We start from the raw sequence: 24,178 nt of genomic DNA, 5'->3' as shown, positions 1-24,178 counted from the left end.
AGTATTTATTCTGTATATAGCTATTTAGCCAATCCTAAAAACTATTAAGTCAATCAATGGTCAGAATTGGAAAAACAAACAAACAAACAAACAAACAAAAAAAAAAACATAAAAAGAAAACTAGCTGCCTAAACATGTTTATCACCCACAGGTTGAGATTCTGTCATCATTATTTGTGTGGTAAGAGGTAGGTAGACCTTTAGGCCTAGATTAAGTTCAGCAAAAATGAATATTAAGGGGAAGACTATAGAAGAAATAGGAATTGCAAGGCTAAAATGAACCATTTTATAAAACCACCTTTTCTACCAATCTCCAAGATTGATCTCTAAGGTCAACTTCTAGTCTTAAATTTATAATCCAAGGGATGGTTTATGGGTAAAATCCCTTTAAATAAATATGTCTTATAAGAAAAGAGCTGGAAGAATGGCAATAGGAGAAAGGTCCTGTTTATATGTGCTTATGTTAAGACCACTGTCAAAGTCACCTCAAGTTCTTCTACTGGTGTCCTACAGGGGAAGGAGAGGGTTTGGGGAAGATAGAAGAAAAAAACACTTTTACAAAAAATATCTTTGATAAGAATCTAATTTTATGCTATAAGGAGTTGACACAAATGAATAAGATCCATTCCTCCCATTAGGCAGGGGGGTCAAAGATAGTTTAAAAAAATTCAAACTATCAACATCTATAATAATGCTGCTAACATTGATTAAACTGAACTTTCACATCACAGTTCTTCGACTGACAAATTTGGTATATGTGGAAATAGTCAATATTAGAGGGATAAGGGACAGATAAATAAATAGGTAGGCTGTTAGAGGAGCTGTGAATTGATATATCTTTTTTTTTGGAAAACAATTTGGAATTAATTCAAGAAAAGTCAATAACTGACTCACATTACTTTGACATAAAAATTCCCTATAAAGAATACATTCAAAGGAGTTCAAAGGCAGAGAAAAATATTCCAAAAATCAAAAGATTTTTAGCAACACTTCATGGAGGAACCAGACACTTGGAAACAAGAGTCCAATAAAGGGAGAAATCGAGAAATTCAGTGAAACATAGGAACATGTATATGAATTAATGGAAACCAAAGCAAGTACAATCAAAAAATATAAATATAAAATACATGGAAAGACAACACAAATGTTAAAGAGAAAAAAAAAGGCTAAAAGACAGTCAGATTTTAGTTGCTTGGAAGATCAAGCTTGATTCTAAAAAGTTGATTATGAAACTATGCTCTATGCTGTCAAATATGGTTATTTTGAAGGTAGATTTTGTGTAAATGTTTTTTGTTGTTAGAAGGAAAGATTCAATAGGAAGGTTGTTTAAAGAGAAACAACAGTAACACAAAAGCAAAATACAAGAAAAAAATATTTTAAAGATGGTACACAAAACACAGGAATAGGGAAATTGCATCAGTTAAGGAAAACTAGGATGCAACCCTAAATTATGAGTTCAGGAACTGAGTTCCAAACCTAATAATGCTATTATTTTGGGCAAATCATTTTCTGGGCCTAAGATTTCTCATCTTTAAGATGAAAGCATTAGAGTTGTAAGTTTCCTTCTACATTTAAATTCAAGATAGACACAAGGAATACAAATTGCCAACAGGAAAATATCAGAATTCCTTCAAATAAGTTGTTTTTGTTTGTTTATTTGTTTTTTGGTAAAATGGTGAGATAATATGTATTCTATTCAATGGGATATAACAATTTTTTTCAGGAGTAATGTTGGTTCATCCAGAACACAGCCTAGTACTGAATACATAAGAAACAGTTGATTTTAGAAAATAATAAAAAGAAAAATAGTAATGGAAAAGAGCAGTTTGGCCTTTGTAATGAGTAATGGAAATGGGAATGAATTATAAAGTTATGAAGCTTATATTTGTATTGTTATTATCAATAATGAAATTGGTTGCAGTACAGTCTCACTACTCGCTTCTCTTCATAAAATACATATACACACACGTCTCTAATATTCTTTCAATAAAAATAGCCCTAATTTTAAAAATTCATTTCCCCAACTAAAATCTCAAGGCCTATCTCTGTGATTTCATTTTTACAGTGAACTGCTGGTAAGAAATTTCCTTCTACTAATGCAGATTGGTATCAGTTTTTCAACTTAGAATGTGCCCAGTTAGCAAATTGTTATATGTTGACAAGTAGACAAAGATTTTGCTTCCAAAGAAAATGTAAATGATTTGGAATTACTATACATTAGCTTATTAAAATTCTATGTCAATAAAGTATATTTTAAATATTATTTTTATGCTGGTGAATGGAGTAGGAGTGGCTAATAGGAAGGTGGGAGAAAAGATAAAAGACATATGGGATCAGTTAAACATAACTACATTGCTATTACATTTATTTGTAAAGTTGTATTCAGGAAAGTGGGCTTCTGTCATATATTTTAATAGATTTTTCTAAATACTGTTCTGAAAAGAAATGGGAAAATGCAGTGGTGGCTAATGGTCAGCAGATGGTGATCTTTCCTCCATTATGCTTGACATATACATGATAGTTATTTCTCAGCAAATGAGAGATGAAACACCAAGTCTTGTATTGGATAATAATGTTAATTGAAGAATGTTTTGAAAAACAAACAAAAATATTCAATGTATATTTCTTTTGTTTATAGATTACAGTATTAACTCCATGATAAGAAAAACTAAAATTAAAAAAGCTTCTCCAAGAGCAGACCAATGCATCTGAGGTCTGCCAAGTGACTTAGCCACATAATTGAACTGCCCCACTGAAATCTTTTACCAGAATGTGCAATGGAAACTTTGGGTTCTATTAGGTTAGGTTGTGAAAGCAAACCACATTTGACTTCGCCTCACCTCTATTTGTGTAAGAATTGTGGGAATGCATACTGATTTAAAGGAAAATATGATTTAATTTTTTTAGGACAGATAAGGTATAGCTTAGTGTGCATATGAAACATACTTATTATAAATACAAGAATAGCCAGCTATATAAATCATGTTTTTTTCCACATGGGCCATATAGAAAAGTATAAAATTTTAGAAGGTTTATCCTAAAATGCAGGGTAACTGGAAATAAAGTCATGGAAAAAGCAATGGGTTAGGAATTGAAGAATCTGAATTCTAGCATCAGTCCTGCCATTAATTGTGTAATAGAATCTCAAAACTGTAGTTACAAGGGAACTTTAGTAGCCACCTAATCCACTCCATGCCCCTCAAATAATCCCTTCTATAATATACTCTATGAATTGCTTAAAATAAAAGGGAGCCCAACACTTCCCAAAGCAGTACATTTCTCTTTTGAATAATTCCAGTGATTAGGAAATTTTTCTTTAACATAAAGCCTAAATTAATTTCTTTGCCACTCCTATGCATTTTCTACAGATTCAGCTTCTTGGGGGGAAACTCAAAGAGAAACTATCTTGGGGTATCAAATATTGAACTTGGAGTCAGATATATCCGAATTCAAATCTTGCTTCAAACACCACTGGTGTGACTCTGGGCAGGTCATTTAACCTCTGTTTCCTGCAATTTCTTCAATTTAAAATGGGGATAATAATAATATCAAACTCTTAGGGCTGCTGGGAGGATCAAATGATTACACTGTAAAACACTAAATTACACTGCCTGGCACATAGTAGGTGCTAAACAGATGTTTATTTATTCTCTTCTCTCCTCAAACAAGTTTCTTTATGTATAAAATGAGTATAAAAATAATTTCTGTTGTTGTAAGGGATCAATTATATAAAGGATTATACTACTCCTAAAGCATTATATAAATGCTATTATTAGTAGTAGTAGTAAGAAAAAAAATTGTAATTTTAAGGCAAATGCCAAGAGAAATCTTCAACAAAACATGTAGACTATCAGCAAAGTTTATTTAACATGGACTTATTTGAAAAGAATAAGTTTCATGTTTTTGTCCCAAAAGACACAGTATTAAATGGGAATTAATAAAAACAATAGTTTATTATTTGTAATTCCTAGCCCTTTTCATCTTTAAAGCTTGGTGAGTTTGAGGGTACATGATAAATCAACTAAGTCTATTAATCATTGACCACAGAGTTTGAGATCCCTTATGACTTATACATTTGAAGAGTTGAAATTATTGATTCTTCAGGCTTTAATTTCTGAAACAGTTTTGAAAGGATACTTAGGCATTCAATGAACAATGTTTTATGTCTTCATTAGAAGTTACATTTTAAGGGTAGCTAGGTGGCACAGTGGATAGAGGACCAACTCTGAAGTCAGGAGGAATTAAGTTCAAGTCTGGTCTCAGATACTTAACACTTCTCCTAGTTGTATAACCTGGGCAAGTCACTTAACCCCAATTGCCTCAGGGAAAAAAAAAAAAAAGAACTTACATTTCACTTAATGGATTCCATATATTTGTGCTTTATAAACAAAATAATAAATAGCTTTCTAAAAATAATTAGGAAACATATGCCAAATAAAAACTAGGTTTACTCTAGCAAAAAGTGTGCTTTAAATTTCATGGAGACAAGAACCAATATAAGTGTTTTTTGAAATGAATGGGAATAATGTTCAGTTATTTACACAAACAGTATAGAAATATAGAAGAGTAGGTTTGAACTGATAAAAATTATACAATCAGCATTTTTATTGCTTTGCTATAGTCTCGTAACTGAAAACTTATATAGGGGCCAAAACCCTATTGGGGTAGGCTGTCCTCACTTTGGATCTGTCCAAACCCTTTGTATCTAATACTCTCTATTTTCTGTCATTTGAGGAGGAGACCTTCTTCCTCTGACCATTGCTATTTACCCTGAAGACAAGGCTACCTAGAACACATTGACAATCCCTAGGTGACTAAAGCCTGGTAATATCTCTTTGACTCCATCTTTCCAAACCATGTCTCCTCAGGTACTTTTCTCTAAATGTTTCATGTTAGTCTTTTAAGTAGGAGTTCTGAATCTAAAGTACATGACTAGATTTAAAGGGGTTTATGAACTTTAATGGGAAAAATTTACATCTTTCTTTTCACTACCACTAACTGAAACTTAGCATTTCCTTCAATTATGAATGGAAGCAACAAACATTTTTCTAAGAGAAAAGTAAAGCTTCCCCTATGTGAGTAAAAGCAGACTATAAAAGAAGGCCCACCTATGGTTTTTTTGCATTAGTAGTCTGCCTATTTTGTGAAAGACTCTTTTAAGTGTCCAAAGCTGCTATTATCAGATATACTATGTCAGTGTGTCTGCATATGTAATAAGGTTGGCTATTTATAATGATAAGTAAAGAAAAGAATACCATGTATATATAGATTTATGCTAAATATAGGATATGAACTGCTATTTGATATTCTAATAAAAATAACACTTCTATTAACTGGTATTTCTGTATAACAGAAAATCATAATTAATCTTTAAGAACAAAAAAGTATCTTTTAAATAATGATGAATAGAAAAGGAGACTAAGGATTGGTAAGGCAGATAAGAAAATCAGGAGAGGCCATCTGAGGTAAGGATGATCAATAGTTATCAAAGTTCAAGAAGGATGGGGACTGAAAAAAGGTCATTAGATCTGATAGTTAAAAAATCATTGGGGGAGCCAGGTGGAGGGACCTATCTGTCATCCCTCCTACTGAGGAGACTGGGTCTAACAGATAGTTCGAGCTTGGAAATTCTAAGCTATTGTATGACTAAAATCATCAGGTTGTCTAAAGGGAGTGGGGGGGGGGAGGCAAAATCAGCTGGATTGGAAATGGAGTAAGTCAAATTTCTCTATGAAGATTAGCATTGGGATTAGATCCACAAGCATACACTGCACTTCTAAAGGGAGATTTAAAATCCCCTAACACATTCAAAGACTGAGAGATGGAGAGAAGGAGAGAGAAGAAGTGAAAGAGGAGAGACAGAGGAGAAAGAAAAGAAAGAGAAAGATGGAGGAAGGGAGGAAAGGGGAGGGGGAGAGAGAGGGAGGACAGAACGGGAGGGGGAGGGGAAGAGGGAGAAGGAGAGAGATAGAATGGGAGAGGGAGAAAAAGAGGGGGATGAGAGAGAGAGAGAGAGAGAGAGAGAGAGAGAGAGAGAGAGAGAGAGAGAGAGAGAGAGATACACAGAGAATGACAGAGATAAAGACAGAGAGACAGAGAGACAGGGGAGAGAAGTTGATTATCAGTTAGTTAACTTGGGTGAGAATAGTTTGGTTGAATGAGTTCAGAAACCATTCAGAAACCAGATTATAGGAGGTTAAACAGAGAGTGAAGTGAAAAAGAAGGCATTGATTAGACAGGTTTTCAAAGAATTTGATTGAAAAAAGGAGGAAAAACAGAGGTTAATAATTAGAAGGAAACGCAGAACTAAGTGAGGCTTTTTTTTTTTTTAATGGGGAGAATAGTGCATATTTGTAAAGAAGGAATCAAGAGTAAACGCGGAGGAGTTAGCCTTTATTTAATTTATCTAATAATAAAAATGTGAAGTATCATAGAAGCCAAGGACAAATCTAGAGGGCACTAACAAGCTGACATCAAACTCTTAAGGATTCTTCTTTTGGTTTTGGTCACTCAAGCCCATCTAAATTTATATAATCATATTATCAGCCAGGTCACATTTCTTCGTATTTCCTACACAAAATGTTTTGGTACAAAGCACTCCCCATATATGTGGGAATAGGGATTATGATAAATGCAATTTTATGTTGATTATTATGGAGATGTATCTTTGCTAAAAATCTTTACAGTCACAGTTTTAAAAGTATAATAGTGCAATTTAAAGTTTATTAAACATTGAAAGTTAAGTATATGTCAAAATGAAATCTAATGTTGAGACACTAACATAGAGCAGATGCTTAGAGGCTAATAGCAGCACTAATCATTTCTTCATATAATAAACTATATTCACTTGAGAATGATAGTAATCTGAGACAATAGTAAAGTGAGCATATTTTATAAATAATGAGAACAAAATTAGGGCTTCTATCCTGAGAAGCCATCTATTAATATAATTGTAATATGATTCTTGCATTAGGATTCTATTATAGTACTGAAGTAGCAGAGGCAGATTCCTGACTTTTTACATAATTTCCTGTCAGATATCAAATGATAAAATAGAATATTTTCACATTAAAAATAATATATGAAAACTACAAAAATGAAAAAAAAAACACATTGAAAATGATGTATGAAAATGAAAAAAATGATGCAAAACAAAGAAAGCAGGATTAGAAGACTATCCTTTAAGTTTTGCTATGTAAAAATAACAGCAGAATACAAAGGATAATCTTGTAAAAAAAATTACCCATGCATATGTACTGTCAAAAAAAATTATAATTATAAAATTAATAATAATTTTTAAAAAGAGAAAAATAACAGCAGCCAAATTTTCTAAAGTACATTAACATACAAAAAATTGGATTAGGACAAAGAGGAAATAAACTGTTCTAATTTAATTTATATCATTCTTTTTGTAAAAAAAAGAGATAGTTCTGATATCTTTTATTAGATATTTGTGTGTCCCATCTATTTTACCTAAAATGACATCATGCAAAGACTGACAAATTCAAAAGTATCAGTAAAAGTCCTTAAAGAAATGGAATGAGAAGAAATCTAAGTTAAAAGCAACTTTATTTTTTAACACTTTTCAAACTTCAAAAAGCATGTTTCTGAATTTAAATCTATTATGATACATTATATTACAAGAAAATAAGAGTATTATAAACTAAGTATAATCTATCAATTCTCCGAAAATTGCTTCCTACAAATAGCCAATAATAAGTAATAAATATTAATTATCTCAAAGATATTATTGTGTTTCTAATATGTTCAAATCTCTTCTTCAAATTTATGACATAGTAATATAATATATACTGTATGACAATAAAATAGTATACAATATATTCATTTTTAAAGTGTGTATATGTATATATACACATATATACATATACATAGACACACACACAACTATCTCTTCTATATTCTACTTTTAGTTTAGAGATTTGAAAACTCATTGCAATACTATAGATAGTCTTTGTTGTAGACTCACTAATTTAAAAAAGTCCTTTTGGTAGAAAATTGACTTATTATCTGAAGATTTTTTTTAACTGCTGCATTTTTTCATTGTATTCACTGGTGAAGTGAATGAGTAAGTAAGTACAACAGCAAACTGGGCTATCTTCTTTAAGGAGTGATCCATCCATTCCCTTTAACTTGGCCACCTCTAGGGGTCATTCCATTCCATCATCAAACTTCCAGTACTACCTTTTTAAAAAGGTATCCAACAGCTACCAAATGTTTTCTCTAGAAAGTGTGGACAAATGTATGTCCTCTAGGAAAGTCTCCTTTCTTACCTCTTTTTTGCCCTTTCCCCTCCCCATTTCATTTAATACTCATTCTGAATTTTCTTGCTTAGTTTCTTCTGAACATTAAAAGGAAGTTTTGTCACAAACAGTGTTTTTCAAAATATCCAAGAATGCTCATTTGCTCATCAACCTCTGCTTTTTTTTTTTTTTAATAGCCTATTATCTAATTACCTAATCAAGGTCAACAACAGAAGGAACCCTTCTTGATAGGACATGGTCATTGATAATAACAATGATGGAAATACAAAGGCATGGAGAAACACTGAGCCCTTCAGTTTGCTGTCTTTATATGGAACATCTATTAATTGCAGATTAAGCACAAACTATGTTCCTCTTACTCTTTATACATCATTAAGAAGCTGTTAGAAAAGTGTAGAAAAAGAGTTGATCTTAATATAGCAAATTAAAGACAGGTTTTGCAAAGCATTTGAGGGGGAAAAAAGTGAAAGTATCTTGAAATTTTGTTTTTGGTGGGGAATAATCCTGGTAAATCACTGTACATTAAGGGCACGTGCTGAAACTTCATGGTGCCAGTCACGTAACTTTGTGTATTTGGGACTAAAGACGTGAAGGGGAATCTTTTCCCTGTGGAGAAAAAAAAAAGGTAATAGGAAAATCATAAGAAACAGAAAGAGAAGAAGATTCTGATTTTTAAATTTGACAGATATCACACAAAACATGCAGAGAGCGTACACTGAACAACTTTCCATAACATTGTCCTTCTAGTTTCCTTATAGTCCAAGCCAATACTGTGAACAGCAAAATGCTTCAGGAATGAAATACTCATTTTAGACTCTAAATGGACAATGTCCACATTTGTGGCTAAAATAGAGTGACTACAAAGTGACAAAAAAAAAAAAAAAAAAAAAAAAAAACAGCAGTCTCATTCCCATTCAGCTGTTAAAATAAAAAGCCCCATAATTGCACACATAACACAAACTTTAATTCGAGATTAAGGAAAATGAAACAACATATACACCCTGCTGATTTACATGCTGATTAAAACACTTTCAAGAACTACTTTCAGCGTGATACAAAATGCACCAGAATTGAGCTTTAAATTTGCATACAGCATAGGCAAAAGTGTCATATTACATTTTCAAATTTAGAAAATGTTCATAACACACACAAGGAAAAAGCATTCAATTTTAAATTAACTTACTTTGTCTTCTTTGTATTATCATTCTCTGATTCGTTCACTAAAATATAAATAAGCAATATTTTATATTATTTTTTTAATATTTTCAAAACATTCAAAATTCTGCTTCTTATTAGTAAGCATTTAAGTTTGACAAAGCCAGTTTACAGTACAGAACAAATGACTACAAGTGTTTCCAAATGTCACTATTTATTGCTATTGTAATTCAAATAAATCGAGTCCTAAAAATAATTTTAATATTTAATATTTAATAATAATAACTTACTTTTGTAAGTTGAACTAGGAAATACTTTTAATTTTTTTAGCCTCATCATATTATCCTTTCCTGTAATAACTCACACTTATATAATACTTATATAGTACTAAAAGTTTTGCAACACACTTTTCTTTCACATATAAGGAAACTTTGGCTCAAAGAGTTAAATGACTTGCCCAGAATTACAGATCTAGTATAGGTCAGATATAAAAATTGTACTCAAATTCAACATTCTATTAACTGCACCATCTAGCCTTCTGGACAATATCTCTTTCCAGGAAAGATAGAACTATAACTTAATGTATTCTTTTAACAAAATGGCAACTTACAATGTTCAGTGCCAGTGATCTGAGCCAGGATTCGGAAAGAACGAGACTGTGTGGTTCCTGTCCTTGGATGCCAGTCTTCAGTATCCTCAATCAATCGCTTTTTACTTGCATCACTGTGAGTAGGTATGTGGTAAAACTCTGTATTACGTTCCACGATATGCTTCCTTGGTGGTCTATTCAAGTAGAGGAGGAAAAATAAGAAATATAAGGTCTGGAATTTAAAATGTTAAGTAAATACAAAGTTTTGGTAACTTAAAATACCTATACAGATTCTAAACAGTTACCGTTTAGGTAGAGTTGTCCTTTTAATTGACAAAGTAAAGGAACAGAAGATAGATTTCCAACATAAAGAAAAAAGAAAAGACCGTAAGAAAACAAAAGGAAAAGAAAATAATATGCAAGAAATAAAAAAAAAAATCATTTACATATATATGATCCACCAATAATATTTGGTAAATGTTTGGTGAAGCAAAATTATAGTGTATTAATTGAATTCTACTCTAGTAAATCATGGTCTACTCCTGTTACTTTTGGAAGCTAAGAAAGACTAGTGATGCCACTAATATATGGCAGTGGTTCTTAAGCTTTTTAGTTTCAGGCCTTCTTCACATGCTCAAGAATTTAGGACCAAAACTATTTATCAATATTTAACATATTAGAAATGGAAACTGATTAAATTGTAAAGCATTTCTTCATTTAAAAATAATAATAAATTTCTTACATGTCAACATAACATTTTAATGAAAAACAATGATTTTTTTTTTAAAGCTAGTGAAAATGGCATCATTTTACATGTTTTTAGAATTCTTTTAACATGTGGTTTAACTGAAGAAAGCTGGATTATCATATGTTTTTGCATTCAATTTATTGTGATGTTATTTTGGTTCAAATATATTTAGAAAATCTGGTCTCATATAGATATATAATTGGAAAAGGAAGAAGCATTTTAATAGGCAAATAATTTCTTAGTATTAATATGAAAATAATTTTGACCCTATGGATCCCCATGCAATGTAATTGGAAATGCTTAACAAAATAAATAAAAAATAAAATAAAATAAAATAACATATAAACAAAAATATAATACAACATGGAAATTTTTAATTTAAATTTAAATTTTTAAATTTAAATCAATATGGGATCCATTTCTAATTAATTTAGACACCAAAGTTCTAAGGGGTCTGAAGACCACATTTGGGAACAGCTGTTCCCAAACACAAAACAGGAAAATTTTGCAATTTAAAAATCTCAAAGAATTACTTGAGGGAACTGAAAAATGTCAGTTGTTCAGGTTCAAATAGTCTCAGCAAGAGGCAAGGTCTTGAACCAGTAAGCCATGTTGCCTCTCCCATTCATTGTTTCATACTATACATAATTTCAAATTGAAATAGAATTTTCTTTTGGTCTAATTCTCTTAACCCTCTTCTTCAGCTTTTATTTTCATCCATTTAATAGTGAACGGTGCATACAGTAAGTTTTATTGTCCAACAACACATTGATAATAACCAGTATTTGGTCACTGAAGTCAGGAGACCTGGATTCGAATATCATTTTTGACAAACTATCTTAGGTAAATTCACTTAAACTCTCTGAGAAATGTTGGAAATAGGTATATGGGTATACTGCTCTTTCCTGTATTATGACTATACAATTAGTGGAGAAAAAAGATCACAGAACACAGGATCCAGGAGAAGGTGGTTAGAATGACATAGGAAAGTATCTGTATCTGGAAAAGATTGCAAAAGAAAAATGGGGACCCAATTCTTTATGGACATACCACCTGCAAGTAAAATGCTTTGTACATGTCATAGGACTAGCTATGATTTTAATAGTTTCTAAATAATTATTAAATTCAATTGCCAATTTTTTTTCCTGTGGAAATATATTTCATATATGATTATCAACCGAGAGATATGCAATCAACTAATACCACTAGATAAAATAAATTTCTTATTGTGGGTCAATAACTTATACAAATAATATAATTGTCATCACTTGATACTAATATAATTGTAATTAATGCTAGAAACTAATGCTTTAAGAGGGAAAGGAACAAAAGGAAAGAGGTAGGCAAAGGAAATAAGGTAAAGGAAAGAAAAACAGGAGGATGGGGGACAAGTTGGGGAGAGATAAGAGAAAGAAGTGGGAAAGGAAGGAGAATGACATGAAGAATTTCTGTGGATATATTTTGTCTAGATTTCATAAAGCATTTGATATCTCATACTATCATGAACACAATATGTTAAGATATGAACTAGATGATACCAGAAAGAACTTACAAAAGACAAATAGCTGAATTCCAAGAGAGTTTTAGAGTAGACTTTCCTAGAAATCTTCAGTAGAGTGTCTCAGCATCTATGCTTGGCCCTACACTGTTTCATTCTTTTAGTAATAATTTGGATAAAGGCATAGGGAGCATACCATAACATTTACAAGGCATGCTCAACTAGGGGAGATAGCTAAGCATAAAAATAATCAGTTGTTGGGATTCAATCAATAGCCTAGAGCATTTAACTGACTTTAAAGGATGAAATTCAATGAGGATAACTATAAAAATCTTATACTTGGGTCCATAAAATCAAAAGACCTAGCAGGGTCTTAGAGTTCTGTGAGTTCACTATGAATTAGCTGTCCAAAGAACTTGATTTGGAGCTTTAGTAAGAGGGGCAGTTTTCAGGAATAAGTAGAATTGTGTGTGTGTGTGTGTGTGTGTGTGTGTGTGTGTGTGTGTGTGTGTGTGTGTGTGTGTGTGTGCATATGCCTATATATACATATATATATATATATATATAATTCATTTTTTAATTTTATGAAATAGAACAAACCTTTTCACTACACAGTATAATAAAAATATGATTGCGCATGTAACTGAAAATTTATTATGTAAAACTTATTTCCTTTAAAAAATATAATAAAGTTTCTACCCTGGTTAATCACATTGAGAGTAATGGTGCTCTGTTCCAGAAGTGACAATTTAGGAAGAATATCGATAGGATGACAAATTTTGAGAAAAGGAAGGAGAAGGACCCAAGTCCATATCATATGAAAGTAAGTAGAAGAGATTGTCTATTTGGCCTAAATAAAGTGAGAGAGACTAGGCTGGGGGCTGAAGGGAAGAGAGTATACATAATAACTATTTTCAAATCTCATGTGAAAAAGAGATGCAATTTAGCCATCATTGAGGGACAAATTGAAGCTTAATGCCAGAAAAAAAAAATCCTGAACCATAAGAATTGCAGAGAGAATTCACTATTTCAGAAAGTAACAGTCTCCCATTCATTGGTGGTGTGAAAGCAAAAGCCAGATAATATCTCAGGAACACAGTAATGGGAATTCCTTTGCAATGTATAAATTGGTCTAGATGGCCCCTGAAATCCCTTCCTGAAACAGGGGACCATGTGCTGGGACTGGAACTAGGAATATATGAGTTCAAACCCAGCTTCCTAGATGTGTGATCACAGGCAAGTTACCTAACTTACATTGTGCCACAATTTCTTCAACTGTAAACTAGGGGAAATAATAGCATCTACCTCCCAGGGTTATTACAAAGAGTAATTGAGATAATATCTGTAAAGTGTATTGCACCTTGCCTGACAAAGAGTAGGAACTTAAATGCTTGTTCCCCTTTTGTTCTCATTTTGAAATTCTATAATTTGCCCTTAGGAATTAAGATACTATGAATCAATTAAAATTTTTTCATAAATTCATTGAAAGACGATCAGCACTGACTGACATTGAGACAATAACTGGCAGAAAATGAGGAACATTATGATTGATCCAGTTCACATTCACAAGTGTTCTTTACCAACGTCACACAAATCTACATAATGATATATGGAAATATCACTAGAATGGAATAGTAGTTAGCTGAAGAACATAGATAGCATACTATGAAGAATGAACAATTAGTTTTAAAATACAGGTTTTCAAAATTAACATTCATTCAAGGACAATTATTTTTAAATCATAGTTTGGACTTTTGGAAGCCCAAATGGTCTAACTGCTAAGACGATTATTCACAACCCTGCTATCTATATCTGCATCTCTTTGCTTATTCAGTTTTTTCCACAGCAGAAATATTGGTTTTATAAACACATCAATTTTGTTTATATAAACTCTAAAACTAAAACCATTTTTATAGTATCTAATACTTTCAAAGTCTTTCAACTGAAAGTCATCAATTAATCAAAATTTTTGGTGAACTGAAAGGAAGATTAAAAAAAGGAATCCCACCCTTACTCAAGTACTTACACTGTGCCTGGGTTACTGAAGAAGGGATAATACACACATACACACACACACAAAAAAAAAAAAAAAATGTGAAAAGAAAGAGAAGACAAGGACATTTCCAGGATTTTGGAAACAAACAAATATGAATTTAAAATGAGAAAGTAATTAGTCCTTCAACATTATAAACACCTAATCTAATTTTTAAAAAAAATTTAACGTATAACATGCCTCAAAACAATCACAGACACACACGTATTAGTATTTTTGGTGCAAATTACAAAAGACGCAATACCATAATGACTCAGACATGATTTTCTAGCTTCTTAACACGACAAAGATACTCTGTGAAAAGCTGGAAGAATTCCTTTGCCATTGGGTAGACTTTTATGTAAGAACAGCAGGAGATCATTAGAACTATTATTTAATGAATTCTAAATTCATCAATATATCCTGAATTCTTCATATGTTTTCAAGTTGAGGTAATGATAATTGTATATTTTTATACATATATTGTGAATTTCGGCATATATGTCTTTCTTTGTAATATCATCCTACCCAGGGCTTAGCTCGGTTACTATAATATAGTAGGCATTTAAAATAAATGAATAAAATAATTATTTTATTTATATTTTTATAAAATAAAATAAATGATTCTGACTTGTTTTTTCTTTCTTAATGTATAATAATATTAATAATATTAAAATGTAATTACAATTAGGTTTAATGACATAACACTAGAAAATTATTATTGCTCGGGGTTATTTTTTGTTCATCTTTAGCTTTGATCACATTTTTAATTTGGCATCCCATTTTAGGAAGGATGTCAGCCAGATGGAATATATCCAGAAGAAGGAGCTGAAAATGAGATCTGATTGCAGGGATGGCAGGTACTTTCTTTTCTAGTCTGCAATTCTGTGGACTTATTCCTACTCAACATCAGCAATTCTCTTCTAATCATAGCTAAGTAAGTAAAGGTAGGAAAAATAGGCATAATCTTTGGCATAACGTCCAGAATGGTCCAATAAAGAATATTATAATACATTTACAGTGACAAACAATTCAGCTCTCTATATTATATAGGAATTTATTAACTCACATGTATTATTAAAGTTCACTTCAGATAGACTGTAACACACAAGAGGTTCAACTTTTGCCTAATAGAGAAAGGCTTTGAGAACAAACTATTAACTCTGTTATAAGTTATTTGAATTGGGCAATTTTGACGAAACAATAATCCTGAATGCATGTAATATAAATAACTGAATGTCTCAATATTATACACTTTTAGAAATGCACTTGCACCACAAGGAAGTCCTACAGCTGAAGTGTGAGTACTCTTACTCTGGGCATGATAAGGAGACTGATAAGCTAATAGGGAGACAATAATGACTTGGGTTTGAGAGAGGTGCAGGATATTTGCTACTTGTGTATTTTCAGGCAAATTACTTTACCTCACTGGGGATAAAGATATCTATTTGGAATCTTATCTAAATGAGTTGGATGAGATGATCCCTAAGAACCCTACTAGTTCCAAAGGCATCATTCCATGATATATTTATTGTGAACTGGACACTCCAGTCAATAAACACTATGAGAAAAGAGAGCTCATTTCATTGGCACTTGGAAATGTGACAAATATATCTCTGAAAAAACTTCAGAGACAAGCATTCTTACCTCCCACTGGCACAGAGTTGTAAAGCCCTATTTCCCTACTTCCAGAGAATTATTCAGACTCTCCTTTAGGTAATAGTGACATCATTATTGTTGAGAACTCAGGATTTCTATAACTTTATTTTAGGAAATAGTACTTTTAGGTTACTGGTTAAAAAGCGATTCCATTTTTATAGATTACTTATAGTAATCTATATAGTATATATACTATAGTAATCTATATAGTATATATCTATAGTAATACTTATAGATTATTATAGATTTTTATAGATTTTATAGATTTATAGATTGTGTTTGTAGCTTCTCTCCTATTTATTAATCTTTTCTTTCAAAGAGTTTCTCAAACCATAATATTGCTATTGTTTTTGCAAATGATGCACACAGCAAATCCCCCATTTTCTTAAAGGACAAAATCCTGCTGTATAACCCAATGAAGCAAATCACCACACACCCAATGCAAACCAAACTTATTTAAAGCATCCTCTATCGTTATGCTAAGTTAAAGCTCTTTTGCAAAATTTAAATTTTGCAAAAATCAGGCATTCATGCTGGTTACTCTGATATGAATCACCATAATTCCCTTCCAGAAAGGTGGATACTAACTTTTTCACTTGTGATTTCTGCAAAAAAAGAAAAGCATTTTAACATTTATTATCATAGTATAATTATACTTGAGGTATTTAAAAGCGAAGTCCTTCCAGACACCTAGAAGCTGTTTGAAAAAATTTAAGTTCAACCAAGTTAAAATGAACACAGATCCATAGAATACTTACCTGCTAAAAGCAGTGGGCACATAATAATGCAGAGGCACCGGAAAAGGGAAAAGGGAGTAACTCAAACCATCCAAAGATAAAAGCTGGACTCTAGTGGGCAAAATATAACAAAACTGACAACTTTTTATAAGAAGTCAGAATCATAATCCATATAAGCAATAATCAAGTTTATAATTTCTTAAAGTACATTTAATCACTATTGCTTTTATGTTATTAGCTCATTTTGCATCTGCTACTCTGTTTGATCTCAACTCCATGAAATAAGATGCCACTGTCTTGGGGGTCTTCAGCTATCCTCCCTGTTCAAGCCACTCCAAGTTTCCTGCCTCTTTTTTGTATGTTGTACCTCACCATCCTTGAGAACATGGACTGTCTTTTTATTAATTGCATCCCCGTGTTTAATATAATGCCTAGCACACAATAGACACTTAATAAATATTTACTAAATTGGAACAGAATTGCTGAATAGAAATAAAGTCAGTGTGGATATAAATTTTTAATATGACCCAGAAAGGAGTCAAATGGGTAAATTAGGGTCAATTCTTTAAAGTTGGAAAAATATGTCAATTTCCAGGCACAACTTCTCATGAGCAAAGATGAATCAAGTTTCAAATGTTATGTATGTTAGTACAGTGTCTAGCAAACAATAAGTACTTAATAAATATTTATTGGATTGGAACAGAATTTCTGAGTTTTTTTCAAAAACAAAGTCAATGTGAAAATGATCTTTTAATATGACTCAGAAGAGAGATAAATGGGTGAAGTAGAGTTAACTGGAAAAACATGGCAATTTTAGAGGTGCAAGTTCTCATGAGTAAAGATGTCTTAAGTTTGAAAAGTTATAAATAGCCTTTTCTAAAAGATATTATTTTATCACATATTGGTGAGATTACTATCAAAATATTAATTTGTCTACCTACTAAAGCCAAATACTGCTGTGAGTCATGTGAAATTTTATCTTTAATAATCTTTTATAGGCAAAACTAGTTAACTAATAGTTATATTTTATTTATTTTGTATCTTCCACCATACCTACCATAGTATTGGCATATGTTAGGAGGCTACTTAATAGCTTCTCGTACAATTTGACATACACAACAACAAAAAAAAAAGTTATTTCAAGTAAAGTCCCTAAACCCAAACAAGGGAATGCATCTCTAGATTTGAGAATGGCTTCATTCATTCAGCTTTATTAATTCAGTGCTTTGTTGCTCTGTTTTTTCAGTCACACCTGACTTATTCTGCTTATTCTCTAAGAAAGGGCCAAGAAGATCTGCATATACTATGAGGTGAGACATCCCTTAGGAAAAGTAAGAAGAACTGAGCAGCAGTAGCTAGTATCTCCTTATTGGGGTAGCTATTTGTCAATATAGTAGGTCTGCTCTCCTGCCTTCTCAGACACTCATACAATATGGGACAAAGAACCTCCTGAGATATATCAAAATATATAACTACTATGCACTTCTGGTGAATCATAGAGGCTAAAATATTTTCAGAAGAAACCTAAGAAACCTTGCCAAAGATTACGCCAATAAGCTAGAGAACACAGAAGACAGCAACCAGAATGATGAATGATAGCTTTATGAAAACTGCTGGAAGAAATGGGATGATTAGATCAGAAAAGAAGGATTTAAATCTGCCCTATCTGGATCAGGTCAGTAGCAATGGATCAGAATAGGAAGAAGGCAAATAAAATCTTGATATAAGGAATAAAGTTTCCTAACAAAAAGATCTATCCAACTATGCAATGGACTGCTTCAAGAAGTAGGTGAATCTTTGTTGATTGTTCAGTTGTTTCAGTCACATCCAACTTTTCCCTTTCTAGATGAGAAAACTGAGGCAAACAAGGTGAAGTGACTTATTCAGTATCCCACTGCCACTAAATGTCTCAGGCCACATTTGAGTTCATGTCTTCTTGACTCAAGGATTGGCACTCTAACTATGATGCCATCTAGATGCTTAAGTAGGAGAATAGTGGGGACTGAATGACTATTTCTCAAATGTACTACAGAGGAAATTCTTTTAGGTAGGCATCAGGCTGGATGACCCTCCCACCCTGAAATTCTATGATACTTTTTTTAAAGAATATTTTCTTTGGTTGTTACAGGGTTAAACTGTTTTCTCTCTTTTTTAGATAATCCCAGCCATGAAATGAGAACACACATTTTTAGGACAGTAATTGTCATCAAATTAAACACATACATACACACACACACACACCCCATATAAAACCAGATCTACATACAGTAGCAAGTCAATTAGACCGCCTACTTTTTTATTTTTCTAAGATGCATGGAATCTTGCCATGTTATATGTCAGTGCAACGCTGTCATGACAGCAGCACAACATGAAACAAAGCATCTGTATTATGTGTATTACGTATGCAGAAGAGATCATTTCAATAGAAAGAACTGAGCTTTATTTTCACTTTGATTATAGTGTCTCTAAAATTGGCATTTTCAAAGATATCATGGGTATTTCTTATTCTTCTCCCTTTCTATTGTGTCCTGCTTTCTAGAGCCCCTAAGTTGGGGTGACAAAACGTACTGTTACTTTCTAGAGCCCCCATGCTGGGGGGATAAAACATATCATCCTAGTGGAGAAATGATGAGGCAGGACCTCATCTATGTATTGAAAAGTTATCAAGAGTTTGTAATTATTACCTTCAAATATCTATTTTCTTTTAAAGTGTGAAATACTAAGAGTTCAAATTAATTCTGGAAACATCTTCACTAGAAGGCTATTATGAGTGATGCAAAGTGAAAAACAATATAAACAATGACCATAGAACAATGATAATTAGCCTCAATGCTACGAAACTGTAAGGTGCCAGACATACTTTTGCAGTTTTCATTGAAGAGCTGAAAGACAATGGAGGTGGAACACTATTTAATATGTCATGTGTGATTGACATGTTGCTACCATTTGCTGGGCTGGTTCTTTTTTCTTTTCTTTTTGATAATTCTTTGTTATAAGGAGATAAAGAAGTGGAATCAGGATATTTCTGGAAATAAAGGTGATGTAAGAATAAAAGATGTCAGCAAAAAAAAGATTAATCATAAATGAGATCACCTCTGAGTGTTTTTTTTTTTTTTAAAGTATCACTTGTATAGGATAAAAAAGAATAAACCTCAAAGCTCAGTCTCAGTGTCCTATACAGTTACCAGGTTTTTGCCTTACTTAATGCATATAAAGGCTTCAAGTCAAATTTGGACTCTGGCATGGTTGCTACACTTCCTTACATCTCTGATTAGAAATGCCTCATTTCTCCTTCAATTCCAACTAATACGAACAAGCTAGCTGGCTAATGTAAGCTCACTGAATATTCATTTTTAGTGATCACCTGAAAGCAGAAAGATTGGAGGATAGAGGGTGGGATTAACAGAACCCTTCCCAGACCTGCCTTGCATTGTAAGTGCCAGCTGCTTGTAGCTGAGGGAAAGAAAAACAAAATAAAACAAAACAAAACATTGCATCATATGTCAGGAAGTTAATAGCACATTACAATTTTGCCATTGAAGTGAATGCTGTGTACACATAAACTCTTAATTTTTAATGAAGCAAATCAAACTCATATCTCAATCTCCTCCAAAAAAAAAAAAAATCTTGAGTTTTTTGGATTTAGGTTGATGATGTTTTCTTAAATTTCTTGAAAAAAAAGGAGTCCTGGACAAAAGCAGGAAAGCGCCCTTTAGCCACCTACCCATTTTGCTGTTTACTGTCAGCCTGTGGTCCTCTTCTCTGCCCCTCAGTTAGCTCCTGGGCAGTGTCGTTGGCATAAGGGCTCGTGGCTGCGGGCTGCCATGGGACATTAACTGCAGTTTTAACAGAGCTCAAGGCAGGAAAAGGCTGGTCGGTGCTAGATTTGGCATTAGCATGCACTCCAGATGTAGCAAGTGGGGGAGGTGTGACAGCAGCCACTGGTGGAGGGGAAGCATGTGATGAAGAGGTCGCATGGGCTGGGGTGAAGGCAGATGATGGTGATGGGATGGATGTAACTTTTGGAGAAGATACAACTCCAAAAGGCCGTGGTGCCTTATTGTAGGCCAGGTTGGATGTGGAAGTTACTTTGGGCACAGCAGAGGATGCAATGGGCACAGGCTTAACTACTTCTTTGGGTTCTCCCTATGTAAAATAAAAATAAAACACACAGAGAACATACCAAATACATGCAAAAGATAACTGATTGAAAAGAATACTCAGCTGATATTAAAAATAAAGTACATTCATGTTAGCAGCCAAATAATCACTTGGTGAAAAATTAACAAGGAATATAATTTAGCATGCATAATGAGGAATCCTAACATGCATAACTCAGATGCAAAAGAAAATATAAACATGTATTTTTAATCAATTTGAAGACATTCATAGAGGATTTAGACAATTAAGCAGGAACACAGTGCTATTCGTCAAAATTACATGATAAATTTAAATATAATCCAAAGTTTTAAAAGATTAAGTCTTATTCCAGTCCCACCTAGACAACAAAAATTTTTTAAACCATATATACCAATAATCCAGGTTCTGAAATTCAATTTCATCTACAACTTTATTTGCTCTTCTAATAAATTCCACTGTACTACAATGCCCATTATTAGCTCAGAGCAAGTAGCAGTATTATCTACTGCATATTTCTAATTCCTTTTTTAAAATTTTCAAAGTCCAGTGATTTTTAATCAGTTTCCAAAATAGTCATTAGACTATTAGACAAATGTTTGAAATATTTTTGCCACTTTTTTTCATTAACATTAACATGCCATAATTATATGACAGATTATCTGATTTCAAAACCATAAACCTATTTCCATATTTGCATCAAAATTCAGAATCTTATTCCAATATTTGGTATGGCCTTTTATCATTTCAATATGAAATTTAGTATTTTTCATTTGTCTAAAAAATAGTTTGTGTCATACTTTAAAGACAGAATCAAGGATTTCCTTTTTCTTTCTTTTTTTAAATAAAATAAACAAATTAACATCGCACATGCTGTTAAATTCAACTGGTGTTTAATTTTTGCAAAATGATTTTCCCACCTTTTAAAATTTCGTTTCTAAAAGTGAGAGCTCACTGGAAAAAGGAATATACTTAGAAATAAAGGGCATATAAAAACAAAATGTGTCAATATAGTTAAAAATAAATAATATCATCAACATATTTAACTTATGGGAAAAGGACTTTTCTTTTTTTAAAAGTGAAATTTTTCCTTCAAGATATTTAGGGGATGGGGGAGGCAGGATGGGAAAGGCAATCTCAGTTAAGTGATTTGCCAGGATTACACCACTACTAAGTGTCAAATGTCAGTCTGAATTTGAACTCAGATCCTCCTGACTCCGGAGCCATTGCTCACCTACCTCACCCCAAAGCAAATTCTTTTTTTAAAATTTCACTTTCTAAAGTAAGACTAAGGTGAAAAATTCTTGACTCTATATTAGTTTACTTAAAATTAAGTTCAACAGAATACTTTAAGGGAAGAAATAACTGAAATCTATGATTTCACTGGTATAGGGATTATCATTAAGGAAGCTTCTTTTATCACTGCAGAATGGTACCCTCTCTGCAATTTATAGTCTTAGGGAGTAGCATGGAGCCATCGAAAATTTAAGTAACTTGTGTCCGAAGTGGAACCAGGGCTAAGCCATGCTGCTTCTATATGCAATTTAAAAAAAAAATAAAATAAAAGATGACACCATATTATGATTGAGCCTGACAGCAAGAGGATAAAAAAGAACAATGAGTAATTCACACTCAACTAACCAACTAACAAAATTATAATGTAGGAATGTAGGGTAACAAGTCAAGTCTTGTAAGTGAATAGGTAGAAGTCTCTGAATTATGGCTAAGTAGAAATCATTTTTTAGGACACAAAAACTACTACCAAATGACTTCTGAGGGGTCCTTAAGAGTCTAATCCTAGATTTTGGATGTACATTTATTATTGTCACCTTTTCTTATATGTGTTCTCTGAAGAAAATAAGACCTTGAATTCTTTAAAAGCCAATCTCACAATAAACAAAGATAGTAACTGTATGTTTAAAAAAAAACAATTACAATAAAGCTTCTAAATAAAAGAAATATGAGGAAAACTATACAAAAAAAAATCAACTTGGACATTGGGGTTAACTGAGATAGTATTTAAAATTAACTTGCCCAAGAAAGACCATTAAATGTTACACTTATCTTTTCTTCTCTCTCTCTCTCTCTCTCTCTCTCTCTCTCTCTCTCTCTCTCTCTCTCTCTCTCTCTCTCTCTCTCTCTCTCTCTCTCTCTCTCTTTCCATTGAAAACTTACCTTCTGAACAGAAACAGGTTCAGGCTTTGGTGTAGTAGATGCTCTGAAAGAAAAACAAGGAAATGATTTCATAAATCACTGTACTTCTTCCTAGAAGAAACATCTCAAAATAAAATATTTATGAATAGTTCCCTCCTTTCTTTGCAAAGATAAGGGAATAGGGTAGAGAATATATTACATATCTGTCAGACTCAGGTGACATTTAGTTTAATTTTTTTGAACTGTTTTTCCCAGTACTCTTTCTTAATTCTTTTTTCCTCTGAGGCAATTGGAGTTAAGTGCCTTGCCCACGGTCACATAGCTAGGAAGTGTTAAGTGTCTAAGGCCACATTTGAACTCAGGTCCTCCTGACTTCAGGACTGGTGCTCTATCCATTGCACCACCTAGCTGCCCCTCTTTCTTAATTCTTTATTCCAGGGAATGGTTCCGAGAAAAATATAATCAGAAGTAAAGAAAATATAAAAACAAAAAACACCAATAAAAGAATTGAAAATAAAATAAATGTTTCCTTAATTGAACTAATAATGATTTATCTCACCAACAGGTATTAGCTCTGATCCTGGACTTATTTAATCAACCTGGCACTCCTATCTCTTATCTCAAACTCTCCTCTATCTATCTCAAATAAAGCAGAGTGTTTGCATAGTTCCCTACTTTGCAGAAATTTTAGAATGTATTCCCTTGAAAACCCAGATGTTACTGTACCCTTAATCGCTGTATCTTCAACCTAGCAACACAATTATTGTGTTCTCAACAGTTTTCATTTAACTTTGACTTTTACAATTAATATTTGGATTATAGTAGCCAATGTGTGCATCTACTTTGCAAGTTAGTTCTACCTTAAAGATTATTTCAGAGGAATTTTTCAAGCCTGGCCTATATATTCTCTCCTTCTAGCCCTGTTACAAAATCATTTCTCTATATTCAAAGGATGTATATGCTCAGGAAACAAAAGTTATGAATAGCAAAATATGAAATCAAGAAAAACAAGAATAGGGAGTACAACCTGAATTTATTGCAACAAGTTAAGGAAACAAATAGAGCTGGAGAACAGTGGAATCTTCCTTTCAGTGAAATTTCACAATAAGACATAATTGTAAAGTCATCCCCTCACTGAAATTAGCAAAGAAATGATTAAGAATATGCCACAGTAGAGATCATAAATTC

The 24,178-nt window shown here is 32.5% G+C and overlaps 1 protein-coding gene across 7 annotated transcripts in view; it reads right to left on the bottom strand.

The window, feature by feature from the left end:
- The window catches only part of PDLIM5 (PDZ and LIM domain 5), a 246,660-nt gene that overhangs the window by 91,882 nt on the left and 130,600 nt on the right, over window positions 1-24,178 (bottom strand). For 2 of the 7 annotated variants that reach the window (XM_074272916.1, XM_074272918.1), the window contains exons 4-8: window positions 23,012-23,054; window positions 20,424-20,518; window positions 10,047-10,219; window positions 9,465-9,501; window positions 7,552-8,887 (exon numbers count right to left, since the gene is read on the bottom strand). In XM_074272916.1, coding sequence (XP_074129017.1) covers window positions 8,794-8,887; window positions 9,465-9,501; window positions 10,047-10,219; window positions 20,424-20,518; window positions 23,012-23,054 — 442 coding nt within the window. In that variant the 3' untranslated portion in view covers window positions 7,552-8,793. Of the gene's footprint in view, window positions 1-7,551; window positions 8,888-9,464; window positions 9,502-10,046; window positions 10,220-20,423; window positions 20,846-23,011; window positions 23,055-24,178 lie in introns of those variants that run through there. The other 5 variants (XM_074272910.1, XM_074272912.1, XM_074272913.1 and 2 more) reach the window with 3 other exon arrangements.

The sequence above is a fragment of the Sminthopsis crassicaudata genome, chromosome 6 (genome assembly GCF_048593235.1).
Source record: "Sminthopsis crassicaudata isolate SCR6 chromosome 6, ASM4859323v1, whole genome shotgun sequence".
Taxonomy (NCBI): domain Eukaryota; kingdom Metazoa; phylum Chordata; class Mammalia; order Dasyuromorphia; family Dasyuridae; genus Sminthopsis; species Sminthopsis crassicaudata.
Note: the sequence above shows the minus strand (reverse complement) of the source record. Positions and strands in the feature narration are given on the sequence as shown.